The sequence below is a fragment of the Equus quagga genome, chromosome 8, assembly GCF_021613505.1.
Source record: "Equus quagga isolate Etosha38 chromosome 8, UCLA_HA_Equagga_1.0, whole genome shotgun sequence".
NCBI classification, from domain to species: domain Eukaryota; kingdom Metazoa; phylum Chordata; class Mammalia; order Perissodactyla; family Equidae; genus Equus; species Equus quagga.
The window spans coordinates 19,573,227-19,592,153 of NC_060274.1; the positions used below are offsets into that span (position 1 = coordinate 19,573,227).

The 18,927-nt window shown below is 40.1% G+C and overlaps 1 protein-coding gene across 5 annotated transcripts in view; it reads right to left on the reverse strand.

Moving 5' to 3' along the window:
* ADGB (androglobin) overlaps window positions 1–15,622 on the reverse strand; it is a 171,680-nt gene extending 156,058 nt beyond the window's left edge. For all 5 annotated transcript variants that reach the window (XM_046669036.1, XM_046669034.1, XM_046669033.1 and 2 more), the window contains exon 1: window positions 15,494–15,622. In XM_046669036.1, the coding sequence (XP_046524992.1) occupies window positions 15,494–15,567 (74 nt within the window). In that variant the 5' untranslated portion in view covers window positions 15,568–15,622. The remainder of the gene's footprint in view (window positions 1–15,493) is intronic.
* Window positions 15,623–18,927: the final 3,305 nt, after the last annotated feature.

The window sequence follows — 18,927 nt, forward strand, 5'->3', positions numbered from 1 at the left end:
ATGCTTTCAGTCTTTCACCACTGAGTATGATGTTTGCTGTGGGTTTTTCATATATGGCTGTTTATGTTGAGGCAGTTTGCCTCTATTCCTAGTTTTCAGAGTGTTTTTATCAGGAAAGAGTGTTGGCTTTTGTCAAATGCTATTTGTGTATCAAGTGAAATAATCATGTGGCATTTTCCTTCATCCTGTTGATGTGGTGTATTACATTGATTGATTTTTATATGTTGAACCATTCTTGCATTTCACGAATAAGTCCCACTTGGCCATGGTGTATAATTCCTTTACAATGTTGCTGAATTCTGTTTGCTAGTATTTTGTTGATAATTTTTGCATCAGTGTTCATAAGAGATGTTAGTCTGTAGTTTTCTTTTCAAGTAATATCTTTATCTGGCTTTGGTATCAGGGTAATGCTGGCTTCACAGAACGAGCTAGGAAGTGTTCCCTCCTCTTCCTTTGTTCGGTAAAAGTTTGAGAAAGATTGGTGTTAGTTCTTTTTTAAAATGTTTGGTAGAATCCACCAGTGCAGCCATCAAGTCCAGAGTTCTCTTTTGTTGAGAGATATTTAGTTACTGATTCAATTTCCTTAATAGTTACAGGTCTATTCAGATTTTCTATTTCTTCATGATATAGTCTGGTAGGTTTTGTGTTTCTAGGAATTTGTCCACTTCATCTAGGTTTTCTAATTTGTTGGTGTACCATTGTACATGATACTCTTATAATCCATTTTATTTGTGTAGAATTGGTAGTAGTGTCTCCACTTTCATTTCTGATTTTAGTAATTTGAGTTTTCTATTTTCCTTAGTCTGTCTGGCTAAACGTTTGCCAATTTTGTTGATCTTGTCAAAGAACCAACTTTTCATTTCATTGATTTTTCTCTATTGTTTTTCTATTCTCCATTTCAATTATTTCTGCTCTAAACTTTACTATTTCTTTCCTTCTGCTAGCTTCATATTTTGTGGCTGGTGGCAATAGGCCTAGTCCTGGCCCTGTGTGAGTCCTTCGATCCTTTTGGGTACTTTGTTCTCCTGCATTGTGTAGTTTCTCATGCACATGAGATTTACAAAAACAAAAGAGATGACTGAAATATTTGAAATGAAAACTAAAATGTTTGAGAAAAAGTACACAAGCAGTGTATTAATGGTAGATTAGATACCGGAGAAGATTAGTGAAGCTGAAGAGGTAGCAATAAAAATGATCCAAAATAAAACCAAAAAAATTAAAGATGAACAGCATCAGTGAACTCTGGAACTCCTTCAAACAATCTAAGTGTTGTTGGTGTCATCAAAGGAGGGATTGGAGACAGAAAAAACAATTTGAAGAAATTATGCTCAAAACTTTTAAAATTTCAATGCAAGCCACAAACTTACAGAGTCAACAATTTCAATGAACCCCAAACTCAAGAAACATAAAGAAAATCATGCCAAGGTACAACATAAGCAAATGGCTCAAAAGTACTGGTAAAAAGAAAATCTTAAAAACCAGACAAAAAAGACACATTACATGCAGAGGGACTAAAAAGGAAAGCTGCAAATTTCTCCTTAAAAGTAATGCAAATGAATGGGCAACATCTATAAAGGACTAAAATTAAAAAATCTGTCAGGCTAGAATTCTACATCTAATGAACATATCCTTTAAAAATAAAAGTGATACAAACACTTTTTTTCTGACATAAAAATCTGAAAGCATTCATCAGCAGAAAATTTTCACTGCAATAAAAAAAAAATAAAGGAGGGCCTTTAGGCAGAAGAAAAAATGATACCAGAGGGAAATATGGGTCTATACAAAGAAATAAAGAAGTAGCAACTACATGGCTAAATATACAAGTTATTTTATTATTTAAATATCTTAGTAATAATAATTAACTACTTAGTAATAATAATAATAATTAACTACTTAAACAAATAATGTAGTATAGGGTTTATAACATATGTAAAAGTCAATTGTATGAAAACAATAGCATAAAGGTGGGAGGTAGACATATATACTATTATAATGTTTTTATATTAAATGTGAACTGGTATAATATCAAAAGAAAGAGTGTGATAAGTTAAAGGTGTATACTATAAGCTGTAAAGTGACCACCAAAAGAACAAAACAACGAGATATAGCTAAAAGCCAACAAAGGACATAAACAGAAACTTTTTAAAAACCAAAATTTATCCAAAATATGGCAGAAGAAAGAAGAGGAACACAGAAAAGATAGAACAACAACAACAAAACAAATAGCAAGATAACAGACTTAAACCTAACGATCTTAGTAATCACATTAAATGTAAATGGTCTAAACACTCCAATTAAAAGGGACAGATTGACAGGTTGGATAAAAGCAAGATCTAAGTATATGCCATCTATAAGAAATCCAGTTTACATCTAAAGACACAAACAATAGAAGGATGGAAAAATATGTACCACGCTAACATTAATCAGAAGAAATATTTTTTAAAATGTAGATTTCAGAAAAAAGAATATTACCAGAGATTAAAAAACTGTGATTTTGTAATGATACAAAAGAAAATTCATTGAGATGTAATGTAACAATCCTAGACTTTTGTTAAAACATGAAGCAATAAGAGATAGAACTACAAGAATCAATAAGCAAATTCATAAACATAGTAGAAGATAGCAGTACTACTCTCAGTAACTGATACAACAAGCTGACCAAAAATCAGTAAGACTATAGAAGAAACAGAATACAGAATATTATCCATCAAAATTGACTTCACATTTATAGAACACTCCACAACACCAGAATGTACATTCTTTTCAAGAACACACATTATATTTATCAAGACAGACCATAACCTAAGACATAGAATGTCTCAATATGTTTAAAGGAATTAAAGTCATACAAAGTATATTCTCTGACCAATAGAATTACACTAGAAATCACTAACAAAAAAACCTTGAAAATTCCAAGATATTTGGAATATAAATAAAACACATATGATTAACCAATGTGTTAAAGAAGAAATCAAAAAAGAAGTTAGAGCGAGTGCCCCTATGCCCAATTGGTTAAGTTTGCATACTCCACTTCAGTGGCCTGGGGTTTGCCAGTTTGGACCCTGGGCATGGACATACACAGTGCACATCAGGCCATACTGTGGCGGCATCCCACATATAAGAACTAGAATGACCTACAACTAGGATATACAGCTATGTACTTAGGCTTTGGGGAGGAGAAAAAAAAAAAAGAGGAAGATTGGCAACAGATGTTAGCTCAGGGCCAATTTTACTCACCAAAAAAAAAAATAGAAAGTATTTGAATTGGATAAAAATGAAAGCACAACATAATGAAATTTACAGGATGCCACTATGGCAATACATACAGGAAAATTAATAGCACAAAATTCCTGTATTAGAAAAGAGTCAAAGTCTCAAAACAATGTAGTCAGTTTCTACCTCAACAATATAGGAAAAAAGTAAGTTAAATCTAAAGTAAATAAAGTAAGAAAATAATAAAGATTAGAACAGATAAATAGAAATAGAAAACAGAAAAATGATAAAGAAAAAAAATCAATGAACCCAAAATCCACTTCTTTGAGAAGATAATCAAAATTGATTAAACTCTAGTTTGACTGAGCAGGAATATGAGAGAGAAGACACAAACTACCAATATCAGAAATGAAAGAGAGGACATCACTACTGGTCCTACAGACATTAAAAGCATAATAAGAAAATATTATAGACAACTATATGTCCGCATGTTTGATAACTTAGATTAAATGGATCAATTCTTTGAAGGACACAAACTAAGAAAACTTACTAAAGAAGAGAGAAATTGGATTAGAGATATTGAATATCCTTGTATATATTAAAGAAAGTGAATTTATCATTAAAAACCTTCCCACAAAGAAAACTCCAGACCCAAATGGCTTACTGTTGAAGTCTCCTAAATGTTTAAGGAAAAAATAATACTAATTGTACACTATCTGCTGGCAACAACATGAATGAATATCAAAATACTTATCATGGGTGAAGGGAGCCATACAAAGGGTGCACACAGGTTATGACTGCACTGACAGAAAACTCTAGACAATGCAAACTAACCTACAGTGACAGCAAACAGGACAGAGGCTGCTTGGGGCCTTGGGTCAGGGAGGGACAGGAGGAAGGGATCCCCAAAGACCAAGGAAACTTCCCTGAATGGCAGATCTGATCAGTATCTTGAGCGTGTTGATGTCTTCATGTGTGCAGATGTACATCAAAACTTATCAAAATGCATCCTTTAAATATGCACAATTTACTGTATGACAAATTCATGTCCATAAACCTGCTTTTAAAAAAGAAAGAAAAAAGAAAACAAGCTTGGGGATTTTAAAAGGCAAATGAAAGAAATCCAAAACTTGACTTTGTGAAAGCAATAGTGTCTGTTCATATATACACACATAAATTAAATCTACATTCTATGATATATTTGATTACTAAGTCATATGCAATAAAATATATTTTATCTATGTATTTTGTCTTTCTTATATACCTGTTCCTAGTAAATTAAATACCCTGCATAATTTGGAATTGGAAAAAAGTCAAAATTATCTTTATATATAATGAAAGTAGTCTGCAATTGTATTAAAATATATTTTATAATCCAAGTATTAATGAAACAGTAATAAAACAACTTTTTAAAACTTAGAAACACTAATCACACACTTTGCAAAGATGACAAAGTGATTTTTTTTAAATTCTTGAATTAAGATTATACAATACAATAAAAAATGTACAAGAATTGAAAACTTTCAAAGAAAACTTTAGCTGGTACAAAGTCATTAAAGACTTTAGCAAAAAAAACACAGAATGTGATTTACACACACACGCACACTCCTATGTGTGCTTTAATTAGATTATTTTCACTGTAAGTATTAACACTTCAACAAACGGAGGGTCTGGAGTTTTGCCATTGTTGTCTTCAAGCATGCTGCTCAGTGTGAGGACATGATTTTGCTCACAGTGGGAGGCAATCTATTTATGCATTGTGCAATCAGCATGCCTTCTTGGGCATATCAGTGTCCGCTAAAACCCTGAAGGAATCAGAATAGGAACAGAATTACACAATTGACTTAATTTGGATCGGGGCATTCTGAGCCATACTCTTCAGAAACATCAAATATGTAAGGAAATTGCAATTTTTTTTTAAGGAGATTGGCCCTGAGCTAACATCTGTTGCCAGTCTTCCTCTTTTTTTTTCCTCTCCCCAAAGCACCAGTACATAGTCGTATATCCTAGTCATAAGTCCTTCCAGTTCTTCTATGTGAGATGCTGCCACAGCATGGCTTGATGAACGGTGTGTAGGACCCAAACTGGAAAACCCTGGGCCGCTGACGTGGAGGATGTGAACTTAACCACAATGCCACCAGGCCAACCCCTACATTGTAATCTTAAAAAAAATTCTTAACTGAAAATAGTTAAAGCTTGGTTGTTACGTTGACCTTGGATTCTCTTGGTTTCATTAAAATTATTTAATTGGGCACTGAATTTTAAAAGTTCAACATTTATCTACTTTTTAAAATACATTGTGCTTGGGGGAATACAAAGACCAGTAAGACTCAGTTTCTATTTTCAAATAACTTAAAATTAAGGAGAATAAATATACACAGTAACAAAAATGCAAAGGCAAAAGGGAAAGGACTAGAACAAAGTGCTTTATCAGCACAGAAAACGGGGAAATGGCTTCCGACTTCCAAATCAATGGTGGCTTCATGGAAAAGCAGGTCTTGAGATATGGATGGAATTGGTGGTAGGGTGAAAGGAACTACAAACAGAGAAAAGAGCATGAGAAGAAGCACAGAAGTACGACAGTGGAAGAATGTAAACAGTATGCTAGTATTTGGTCGATACAGACTAGGAGGGTGGCCCTGAGAGCTAGTTAGCTCCCTCTTTCTCTCAATTTCTGTCTCTCTTCCTCCCTCCCTCCCTTCCTTCTTTCCTTTTTTTCTTCAAAGCAGGAACATCCCACCAGTGGAATGCTCTGCTAAAAATTTACTAACAGTATAAAGCAAATTATACATATAAAGCAAATTGGACAAGAAAAACCTTTGACTGAAGGCAAGGACATTAGAGTGTTTTCTCAGTGGTTCTACCTGCAGTTAATATAGGCCCAGACTAGAGAATGGCAGGGAAGAAACCATTTGAAGGGAATAATCTAAAGGACATGGAAACCAAGTGGATGTGATGGCAAAGGGGAGGGAAAGGTCAAAGATGACTGAACTTTGGAGTCAAGTGTCAGAGAAGATGGTAAGAAGACTCTAAAATCAACAACACAGGAAATATAAATATATGGGAGAGGGAAGGATGACTTCCATTTTGGACATATTTAACTTGGAGCAGGAGAGCACATTCAAGTGGGTTTGTGCACTTGAACTTGAGTTCCGTTACATGATAAGGACCACAGATGCTACGTTAGTCATCTTTAATCAGCAACGATTGTTTCAAATTGATGGGGATTATTTTGGGCTGGTTACTTTTGAAAACTACAGACAGGAAAGAAACTCTGAAAAGTGGAATTTGCTTGCCCTTTGATGAGAGACATTTGCATTTGTAAGGGAGGTCTCCATCTGTGGGGGTGTCTCCCTCTCTGCACCAGGAACAGGAGGGGATGACCTTATCTCTAGAAACTCTTAAAGGGGAAGCATAGGATGTCCTGACTTAATTCGATCTGATTCTTATCTAAAGTTATAGGACTGCCCAATAACCAGACCCCACCTGCACCATTTTAATGACTTTTTTTTATATATTCTTTCCTTTGTCTTGTAAAGAGATAACTCACATAGCTATGCCTTATAAATTTATCTCTAACCCTCAACACACAGCAGCTCTTCCTGCACGTGGGTCCTGTCCCCATGCTATTCCACACTATTCTCTGAATAAAAGAGCACTATTGCCAGACCTCGAGAGTCCAAGAAATCTTTCTTTCGACACTTTGGCTCGCCAAGCCCACATCAAGATGATCAAAAGGTTGAGAAGAGACGCAAGAAGAAGGAGAGGAAAGGAAGAGCAATGGAGAATGAGTTAATCTAGGGGGTAGGAGAAAAGAACATGGCAGGGGCAGGTCAGAGAGGAAAGCGAACTCCAGGAAAGGACAAGAGGGGTGAGGTTTGGCTGGAGCGGCACACGGTCCCCTGTAGGCAGCTGAATGCTCTTGAGAGACAGGAGGAACAGGAGAGCAGAATAGGAGGCAGCTGCTTCTGCTGCTCGGGGCCCCAAGCCAAGGCACACAGGCCACTAGGAACTTAAGCTTCTGCCATTTCCCAGGGCCTGACACCTTCTAGCAACAAAGCTGATATTTATAAAGAGCACAAAGCGTGGTATGCAAATACATGAGAGAGTATGCTAATGACTTTAACCAAAATCCCTGAAAGAAAGAATAGGTCTGCAGGACCCACAGGCTAGTATGTGCACAGGTTCCAATATACCTTTTTTTCTTTTTAACACAACTCCAACTATTTTCATCATAACCTCATTCTTCGTCTATGGTACAAACCAGTCCTAAATTCCTCCTTGACTCTGACCGAGGAGGAGGAAACCTGTGGCTGGTCTCTAATTTCTAGTTCATTCCTTAGACTAGTAGGCGGAAAGGGCCCTGTTGGCAGCGGGCGCAGCACAGCCTTCACCTTTAACCTTGACCTTACCTGATTCAACTCTCACTGTGTTTCTGGCTCATACCTGGGGCAAAAGCAAGCAAAAGAGTCCACAGTTCTTCCTGCTTCCTCTCCTTTGGCCTGTGTATCCACAAGGCTTGATGACCTATAACCTTTTTCGTTAATTTATAACAAACCTACATATATTTCCTTCCCTCGGATTCAATGGATAACTCCTGAATACGCCCCTAAGCAGTACCACTCAGAAACAAATGCTGCAGAGAGGCCGAGGACGCCGAGAACTAAGAAGCTCTGAGTTTACCCCGGCCTCAGAGAGTCTCTGCAGACGCTGTGGATGGAAGCCACGAACCCGGACTGAAGATTGAGAGGTGAAGAAATAGGGGAAGAAAGAGCACATTGGTATTTTGAGAACTTTAACTGAAGTAACATGTGTAATTATGATATTTATCAGGTCAGAAGGAGGGGATAAAAATAATTACAAAATATTTGGACTACGGCATTCATTTTTATACCAGCAAAAAAACAAAAACAGGGGCTGGCTCGGTGGCATAGTGGTTAAGTTCGCCGTCTCTGCTTAGGCTGCCAGGGTTCACAGGTTCAGATCCCGGGCGCAGACCTAGCAGGGCTCATCAAGCCATTCTCTAGAGGCATCCCACTACAAAATAGAGGAAGTGGGCACAGATGTTAGCTCAGAGCCAATGTGCCGCGCGCGGGCGCGCACACACACACAACCATAGAAAATACGAGTATTTGTTTACTTTAAAAATGAGCATATGTTAATTCAGCCATACAATTTAGCATGGCTATAGCCTCAGAACACGGAATTAACTAGCCTGGAGCTACCCCGGAAGGAATGTTGATAAAATTTCAAAGCACCTAATGGGATACTTCTTGTGACTACATATACACATCTTCTTTGTCAAGGGTGAAAGTGAGAAAGATTAGTAATATTTCTATCCAAGCTTTCACATTATACAGACGATATATCAAATTACATAAATCATATCAAAGGCATATTTTTAATCTGTCTTGGATACAGTTTTTAGTCATTCTATTTTACATTAAGTAGCATAATCAGTTTATAGATTATTTAATCCCTTAATTTAAATAATCTGTGACCTGGAAATGTCAAAAGTGATATTAAAGTCAATTAAAATATTTTTAAATAATCACTTCTGATTGAGATATCATGAGTTTGCTCATCTAGAAGCATTAGCAAGGATGCTATTAGTTTCAAAGTATAAATTTGATTTTGTTTTTAGGTAACAATGAAGTATGAATTCCACAAGTTTGTAAATTTAAATTTTTTCAATCTAATGTCTCCTCCTCTCACAACGCTACACAGTATCCACAAGTTCGTAAATTTAAATCTTTTCAATCTAATGTCTCCTCCTCTCACAACGCTACACAGTAACTTTAGAGGGAAGCATTTCTCCTCCAAAACTAAACTAACTAAAAATTGGTTGGTTCAAAAAAAAGTTTTCATGGTCAGAGATGATTCTTAAACCATGTCAAATTTTAATGAATTATTAAATGCTCAGATTAAGATTATCTTAAAGGGAGAATTGATGGCAGATCCCACTAAAACTAAAGGAATACTTCTCATTAAGCAGGGCTTTGGGGCTGAGATATTTATATTTCAAAATATGCAACAGACATTTCTATAACCCCCCAATCTGTGCCAGGTGTGGCCCTGCGTCCCGGGACCACTGCCAGGGCCACTTCCCTCTCGGCTCCCACAGTGTCTCCCTTTGGTTCTGAGTCAGAGGGTTTTATGGCTGAGCTCCCACACTAGGTTTCCAGTCCAACTCAATTCAATTACACACACATTTAGTAAACACACATTGTGCCAGGCCCTGAAGAGAGAATGTAAAAATAAATAAGGCAGGGCACTCAGAAACTTGTCACTGAACGTTATTTACATGTTTTTTCCTTCTCTTTTTAGACATAGCGGCATCGCCATCTGGGCACCATCGGCACACATTGCCACTGCGATGGAAGGTCATAAACTTGTCTTTTGACCACAATCACCTTCCAGATGGGCTCTGCGCCCACTCACGGCCCCTTTAAAGTTGTTCCTCCCTGTCATCGAGAGTTCTCAGAATCAGGCATTTCCCCGTTATCTCAGACTGCCACTATTTCTTTCTACCCAGATCCTCAACCCAGCATGAACTCCATGCAGACAATTGTTGAATTATACCTCAGAAGTCATTTTCATATTTAAAGCCATCTGTGCTCCCCACCACACACAGGTCAAGTCCTTTCATCTGCTCCCCCGTTCTGCTGCATACTTGCCTTCGATGCTTTACGTGCCAGTCCATTCCACACAGGCCCTCTGACCAGCCAACCTGGATGGCTTCCTGTGCCCCAGACATTCCCATTGCCTACACTAACCATCTGGCTAAACTGTGCCCTTTGAAATTGTAGAGTGGCTTTTAGAGGGAGGTGATGAAAGACCAGGATCCAGTCGGAAATGATCTTCCTCTCCTCTAACTCATACTGCCCTCATTTTATTTAATTAATTAATTTATTTACTTATTTATTTTCATACATGCAGCTCTGGTTCATTCCTTTTATTTATTTATTTATTTTGAGGAAGATTGGCCCTGAGCTAACATCTGTTGCCAATCTTCCTCTTTTTTTTTTCCTCCCCAAAGCCCCAGTACATAGTTGTAAGTCATTCCAGTTCTATGTGGGATGATGCCACAGCATGGCTTGATGGGTGTTGAGTAGGTCCGAGCCCAGGATCCAAACCAGCAAACCCTGGGCCACCTAAGTGGAGCATGTGAACTTAAGCACTCAGACATGGGACTGGCCCCCCTCATTTTAGAAATATCACGATTTCTCTTATCTAACCCCCGGCCAATGTGTGGTTCCTTCTATTATTACCCAACAAGTTCCCCCTGACAAATTTGGCATTACCGTATATTTCCTAGTTACTTCTGTTTGAATCTTGTTTCTTTTCCCCCCAGATTGCAAATCCCTGGACAGAAGGTACCATGTTTCACTATTCTTTTCCCTCCCAGGCCTATCCGGAACTTGGGCATGGGAAGTTCTCGTTAAATAGCTGGGAAATGAACAGAAAGAAGAGGCTTTCCTCTAGAGAAGTTTCTGTCACCAGAGCTCATCTTTTAAACTGTAAATGCTGATGACCTTAGTTGTTGAAGGCCACACAGGTCACCTGGGGAAATCACAAAGTCCCGTGCAAACCCTGGGATGCTTCCCTTCCTGCTGCTCCTCTTACCTCTGTCTTTCTATGTGGAGCTGTTAGGACAGGACCCTGAGCTATAAGACATCTCCCTACTGTGTCTTGCTCTCTTTTTTTTTTTTCTTCTTATCTCTGGAGAAAGAGGACATATTATCCACCAACCACTGTTGCATGGTTTTATTGAAGCAACCGTGTCTTGGTCCTCAGATAACCAGAAACCCACTTGATTTAATCCTCAGTAAGACAGTCACTCTTCTACTTTTTGTTGCTTTCGTAGTATTGTTCATGATTCAACTTTTGTAATACCCCTGTTTTCAAATTTTTGTATAGACAAATATGTTGACCTTGTTTTGAGAATTCTATGAAATTTAGATGTGCTTTTCAGTAAGTAAAGATTAATTAACTAGAGCATTATGAAATATATTTCATGCTGTTTTGGAAAGATGATATTTCATCACCATTAAGAATCTGGAAAGTTGCATAATTCTTGTTAGTTTAACAAATTATCTGTTTGCTTGATCTTGGTTGAATGTACTATTGGAAGTGGAACTAAATTTTCTGACTATAAACTCCTCATCTCCAGCTGCCCATTAAAGTTGCACATATTTTAGCATTTAAAGTGTAAGCATGGTCTCTTCTAATAACTATTAATATTTAAGTTACTTGCCTTCTTTTACCTCGTTTGAGTTATCCATGATCTACACAACAACTTATATTTAGCACTTCTAAGAAGATCAAATTTTTGTCTTGGTATCACTATAAATCCTGCCAGTGGCATCTAACTAGTGGAAGTATCTTCGGAGTGCCTATTCATTTTCAGATTGATTAATTTAGATTGGTTTATAATTTCTTTCTTTTCTTTTTTTTTTTTGAGGAAGATTAGCCCTGAGCTAACATCTGCTGTCAATCCTCCTCTTTTTGCTGAGGAAGACTGGCCCTGAGCTCACATCTGTGCCCATCTTCCTCCACTTTATATGTGGGATGCCTACCACAGCATGGCTTGCCAAGCAGAGCCATGTCTGCACCCGGGATCCAAACCAGCGAACCCTGGGCCGCCAAGCAGAATGTGTGCACTTAACTGCTGAGCCACTGGGCCCACCCCTGGTTTATGATTTATGAATTCTCATTAGTTATTGATAATGAGTCATACTTTGTGACAGTTGTTATGACAATAAAAAGTATTGTTCTCAAAGATAAAATTTTAAAAAGATAACTTCAACTAGAAAAATAAATCAAAGTTTTAACCATTTAACTATAACAAAATTCTATCACTTATTATGGACCCAAAAATATCTGATAAAGTCATGGAAGTTTGGAGCTGGAGGAAAAAATAAATCAGAGAAGCAAAGATAGGGCATGTCGGATTGGGAGCAATTTTAATTAGATGGCCCTTCATTTAAAGAAGAGAAAATTGTACGTCAGAATAGAAAACTGATATGTCTAATGTCACAAAAACTTGGTGCCAGAGTGGGCCCTATATCAGAGACTTCATCCTTCTTGATAGAAAGAAATATAGAATTGATAAAATAGAAATGCGTTATGCTAATGTAAAAACTGACAGCTCATTTACCTGGTGTAATTTTCTTGGCGTAATTTATCATATTTACTTATGAATTTGGTCACAGCTGGATGTAGATGATTCTGCTTTCTCAGGTGTAACATCTCAGGTTTTGAACTTTGCCGACAGCAGATCAGATCAGAAAGGGAGGGAGAACCGAGCATCAATCAAATTCAGAAGGAAGGAAAACCAAGCTAGGTGACTAAACTATGAACTCACTTAATAAGCAAAAGGTGAGTGTTCATAATGTGCCAGCCACCACGCCAGGCAAAAGGCAGACATGGTCCTTGTCCCCAAGCTGACACATAATTTTAGGAAATAAAAGAGATAGGCTACAGCTGGCAGCTCTAGGAGAATAAGATTCTGTAGGGGGTCCATTTTCAAGGCTCTGAAGACTTTTTTTCCCATTTCCATGTCCAGGACCATGTTAGAGCTGGTTGCATTTACTGGATGTGTAACCACAAGGTGTGGTAAAATGACCATAAAAACTGACTCTAAGTGTCCCCAGTGTACTTCGAATGACAATTATGCTGGAGCCTTGCTAGACTTTGATCTCTAGGTCCCATGCTGGGTGACACCTTATTTATCTTTCAATCTATGACTTTGCCTGGTATTTATGATTAGTTCTTCAATAAAATTTAGAAGACAGACTTGATTTATAATGAACTTCTCATCTGTCATATAACACTACAGCAAAATCTAAGGATGATGTTTAATGCTCAATAGATAGTTTCTAGCAAAGCCTAGATTTTATATAACTATTTGCCTTTTCTATTTTCATAAATATACACATACATTTTTATTGATATAATTCAACTCAGATATTTTCTAGAAAAAATAAACATGTTAGAAATAACATTATCATCTCAAAAAGAAATAGGAAATACTGGCAAGGAAGAGTTAGCATCTTACCAGCAGGGACCTTATCTCTACCGTGTGACACAACCACCACAGGACCAGGCCGCCCACTGTGTTTTATGGTATCTGGTTTGATCAGTTTTTTTACAGGAATTAACAGTTTCATCTCTTTCAGGATATAAACTCTTCAAAGTCAAAGATTTTCCCCAACTCCTTAAGAGTTGTGAGCCTTGAATGTGCGTTAATTATAACCATCTTTGACTAAGGGTTTCTTTTTTTTTTTGAGGAAGATTAGCCCTGAGCCAACATCTGCTGCCAATCCTCCTTTTTTTGCTGAGGAAGACTGGCCCTGAGCTCACATCCGTGCCCATCTTCCTCTACTTTATATGTGGGATGCCTACCACAGTCTGACTTGCCAAACAGTGCCATGTGTGCACCTGGGATCTGAACCGGTGAACCCTGGGCCACCGAAGCAGAACGTGTGCACTTAACTGTTACGCCACCAGGATTGACTAAGGCTATTTTTTTTTTTTTTGTGGTTATTCAAAAATTTTTTTGCAACCCTGTTATAATCTCTTATTTAATTACTGTCATTCATTAAATAAGCATTTTTGAGTGTCTACTATGTATGACCCAGGGATCACTCTAGGTATTAAGAATTCAATAGTGTATAAAATAGAAAAGGAAAAATCCCTCCCTTCATGGAACTTACAGTTTATTAGAGAGACATACAAATAAACATAATTTTTCAAAAGTGAAATATATAGTATGTTAAATGAGCAAAAAAATTAATGAAGAAAAATAAAGCAGACCAAAGGAAAACAGGGAGTTTTTTGGTTTGGGCAGGAAAGGGAGGGTTGGGATTTTAAACCAGTTGGCCAAAGATGCTGACATGAGAAAATAGCATTTAGGTAAACACCTAAAGAAAGAGGGAGGAAAACACATGGATATCAGGGAGCAAGAGCTTTCCAGCAGAGGAAACAGCAGGTGCAAAGGCCCTGAGGTAGGAACAAGCCTGAGGAGTTCCCGGGAGCGGAGAGGAGGCTAGCATGCAAACTAGGGGAAGATAAAGTCTGAAAAGTAACAAGGCCTGATCCTGTAGCCTTGTAGGACTTGGACCTGTAAGAATGGAAGCTATCAGAAAATGTTGAAATTGGCATACACTGGTATGCAGCAGGAGAGAGATCCTGTTAAAATCACTTATGTATGTAATATAGTATCTGAAATTTAAGTGAAGAAAATGAATGGATTATCTGCCAGGTAGCTGCAAGCCTGCTTATAAGTGAGGACAGGACTAGGAACAAGAGACTCCCACATAGAAGAATGCGTGTGGGAGAGGAGTTCACCGGGAAAGAGTTTAAATACTAGGGATCAGTAGACAGAAGTCCAGTGTGGTATACTTCTGTCAAGGAGGGAGATGAAGAAGCACTCACAAAATGTCAGAATCCAATTAGAAAGAATTTACTGTGTCCCCCCCCCCCCCCCCCCCCCGGCAAGATACAAGGGAGAAGAGCATGAACCATCCCGCTGAGGTGGGTTTGGCAGCTGGAACTTTCTCATAGTGGAATAAATTGTAGAAATTTTCTAACTTCAAATAATAGCCCAAAGTCTGTGCAATATACACGATAACATAATAATAATAAATCACTATAATAAGTGGGTATTTCTATAGAAAAACAAAACCAAAGAAGAACAGTAATGAGGTACATACACAGACAAGACAAACACCCCACGAGCCAGCGTCTGTACGCTTTCTTGGCGTGAACATGAGTGACATGGACCGTATATTTATATAGGCTTAACTTAAAACCATTTGATGTCTGATATGATTGATTAAAGGTCTTTAGCTGCTGGGCCGGGACAGACATAAACCGGGGAAACACCACTGACGTGGAAGTTTCACTCTGTTATTTTCGGGGCCAGGCAGACGGGTCCCTAACTGGACATCTCCGAGCCCCGCCTCCTTTGTAAGGAAGCTGGAAGCCTTCTGCGTGCCTGGGGGGACCACGAAGGAGGGGGCAGGGCGGGAGCTTCACGGATGGCAGAATCTCATCCCATCCCGGAGAAGCGCGGCCAAGCGGCCGAGGCGGGGACACCAGGGGCTCTGGGAAGGAGGAGCGTCGAGGCGGGCATAGGGCACGAATGAGGCAAGAATCTGCGGGGAGGCCGGGACACTTCTGCCCTGGCAGAGTTTGCTACAAGGAAGCGCCCGGGACGAGTGGGAAGGCCAAGGGGTGAGGCCAGGGGCGGGACGGGCAGGCGGAGGGCCCTTACTCTCTGTATTTATCCGATCCGTGCGCCGAATTGATACGATGCACCTCTTTCTTTTTGGTTTGTTTGGAGGTCATGGCCGAGGCGGACCCAGGCAGGGGCTGAGCGCGGAGCCAGAAAGCAGCTCGCCGGCCCCGGCTGCGCGTCTGCGGTTGCCAGGCGACGGCGGCCTCCGGTCCGGGGAGGTGGGGAGGGGGCGGAGAGGGGGCGGGGAGGGGGCGGGGAGGGGGCGGGGTCGGGGCTCCCACGGGGGGGGCCGAGGCCGAGGGAGCCCAGGTCTCCACATCCGGTGGAATCCTAGGGCTTGGCGTCTGGGGAGGCATCTGGCGCCCGGGGCATGTTCTTGGCAGGAGGATGGATGGGCAGCTCTGATAAACTGGAGCCCGTCTACCAGGCCTCCTCTGCCTGGCTTTGCCCTTCGGAAGCATAGACGTACATCGACTCTGTTTTGGATTCTCAGCTATTTGAAGATGGATACTCCGCGAGGTGCCCTCTCCCCGGTGTTCTCTCCGCCGAAAAGTTCCTTCAGTAATCACTAAGGACACATTATGGACACGCTCAATTTGCCACTGGCTTGGAGGGCGCGGATCCAGAAATACCCACAGTGAGTTCAAGGGGATCCGTGCAGGGGAGGCCGGATCGTAGCACTCTTGGTCCTTTAAGGATCGAAGACGGTGATGTCTGTGATTCATCAAGTCGGTTGTCTCTGTTGTTCATCTGAAAGGATAAATTCAAGTCATGGAAGCGAGTGGCTCTTGATACACTCTCTTCAAAAGGCACTGGAGCCACCTTACAGGTTTCCAAGCAAATCGAGACCTGTTAAGGCTCCAGCCTGATGCTCAGCCAATCCACGGTGCTGTTTATTAGCTATGTTGCCTTCAGCAAGTTCGTCCTTCTGAGCCTCAGTTTACTCATTTGTAAACAGGACATGCTAATACCTAGCTCACAGTTCTGTTTTGAGAATAAATAAGATATATGTACAATGTTTAGCACACAACGAAAGCACAGCAGATAGGGGCCCCTGTTTCAGAGACGGCAGCTCAAATGCCTTCAGGGAACAGGCAGATTAACATGAATGAATGAAGATGAGAAATGCTTAGACTGGAAAAACTTTAAAACTCATTAAAACAAAACAAAATATGCTGGTCCAATACAACCTCACTTCAGAGAGATTTGACCATGCACAGGCCTGAGCTTTAGGACTCCTATCATTAGTTGGTTTCTCCCGTGAGCCTAGAAATAATTAACAATCTTTAAATGAAGAAATCCCCTCTGCTCTTGGGGCTGGGCACTGCTCAGAGGCCTAAGTGTACAGGGAGGAGCAGCCTTCTGCAAAGCAAGTTGTTCAGCTGCTCTGACAAATGAAGGCCCAGCCCTCTCCACTCAACCCAGCCTTTGCTTTGTCAGCCTATCCCAATCTAATTATTACTGGGGTTGCAAAGATGACAGTCAGACAGCAACTTCATTGTATTTCTATATGCAAGATAAATAACCTCCAAGTCAGTGTTAATGTTGTGACTGAAGAAATGCCCTACAACCATCTCCTATATATGTGAAGACAATGAAGACATCTTGAGGGCTCTGCCTCATTTATTCCAGGATTGAAATTTCCACAGAAGTCTCCTAAATGAAAGCAGAGGGCCAACCTTCAAGAAAATACTATTTAATACCAAATCTTACCAGAATAATCAAATACATAGCCATACGCATATAGAAAGACTATTGGGTAAAAATAGAACAATTTTAAGCAACTAAACTACGGACAGGTGAGTTTCATCTTGAGCCAGGGCCACCCCTGAAGCCCTTGTTAATGGTTGCAAGATGCCAAGAGCATTAGAGAGGAAAATGAAATGATCTACACCCACCTATATTTTATAGACGAAGAACCCCAGATCAAGAGAAGAGAAATGTCGTGTCAAAAGTTGCGTGGCTGCTTCCTGGTGGAATTCAGACTACACTCATTGACGGGCGGAGCACCAGTTTAGGTCCAACATGTTATTACCCCATCCAGAGACTGCTTTCTCATCTATTACGTTAGAATAAAAATAAGAAAGTTGACGTCAGAATTGAACGAGATAATAAAGCATTTTTAAAAAAATTATCAAGTGCTGATTAATTCCTAGTCCAGTGTTTTTTTCCTTTATTATGTTATGCATGCATCACACATACATGGACTCTCTCTTCTTTCTGGACCTAAACTCTGGTCAGGCCATGCTTCTAAGAGGCAAATATATTCCTCTGTAAACCGCAAGATGGTATTTGTATGTGCCAGTGCGAAGAGGACAAGTGGCCCTACATCTATCTCGTTTTTCACCCCATCTCCTAAGGTACGGATGGTGATCATGGTCCATGTCATTTGGAAATGTTAACAATAGCTGTGATTTCTTGAGTTCCTGCTATATGCCAGGCTTAGGGAGGGCTGCCAGCTCCTTAGAGCATAGGGTTTAGAGACAGACCTGAATCTGAATACCGACCCTTCTTAGTTTCCTTACCCTGGGTAAGTTATGCAAACTGTCTGAATTCCATTTTCTTTATTTGTGAAAAGGGGAGAATCATACTTACCTCAAATACTGTGCTTGGAACAACGTGAGTGCTGAAATAACAATAGCTAATGTTATCATTATTTACAGGTAGAGAAGTGGAAGTGCAGGGAGGGCAGGGGACTTTCCTGACATGAGGCAGGTGGCACAGTGAGGTTAGCCTGGCTCCACAACCCTTCCTTTCTGCAAATCTCCAGGCTGACTACCCTTGCTGTCATCTTTCAGAGCTGACCCTGAGCACAGCAAATGATTGCTCAGTGACTCAGCTTAGCGACTTCCAGGTTCTCTTGCTGTTTAAAGACTTTCAAAGGCTGAGAAACAGGGCTTATATTTTATTAGAGCTACTCAGAATGGAGCCTCTCTCCAACCTATACTTAAATTTTTTTTTTGAGGAAGATTAGCCCTAAGCTAACATCGGCCACCAATCCTCTTTTTGCTGAGGAAGGCTGGCCCTGAGCTAACATCTGTGCCTCTCTTCCTCTACTTTATATGTGGGATGCCTGCCACAGCATAGCTTGCCAAGCGGTGCTAGTCTGCACCCCAGATCCGGGCCTGCGAACCCCAGGCCACCTAAGTGGAGTCCACAAACTTAACGGCTGCACCACCAGGTGGGCCCCATACTTAATTTTTTGAGGAAGAGTTATTTGGCTTGAGGCAGCAGTAACTCCTGCTCCATGGGGAAGTGGTCAGAAATACTCACTTCTCCATGTCAGCAGAAATGGAACAGGCAGGGGCTCTCTCTTTGGGCTGCTGTGGGATCTGCTGAAATGGGGAAGTGAGCTTGGTAACCATCTCTCCACCCCGCAGTGGGAGTCCCAGACAACTGGAGCTGGGCAGGGTAGGGCAGGGAGAGGGGCTGGACTTCTGTTTCTTAAACCACAGCTCTGGGCAGCTTCA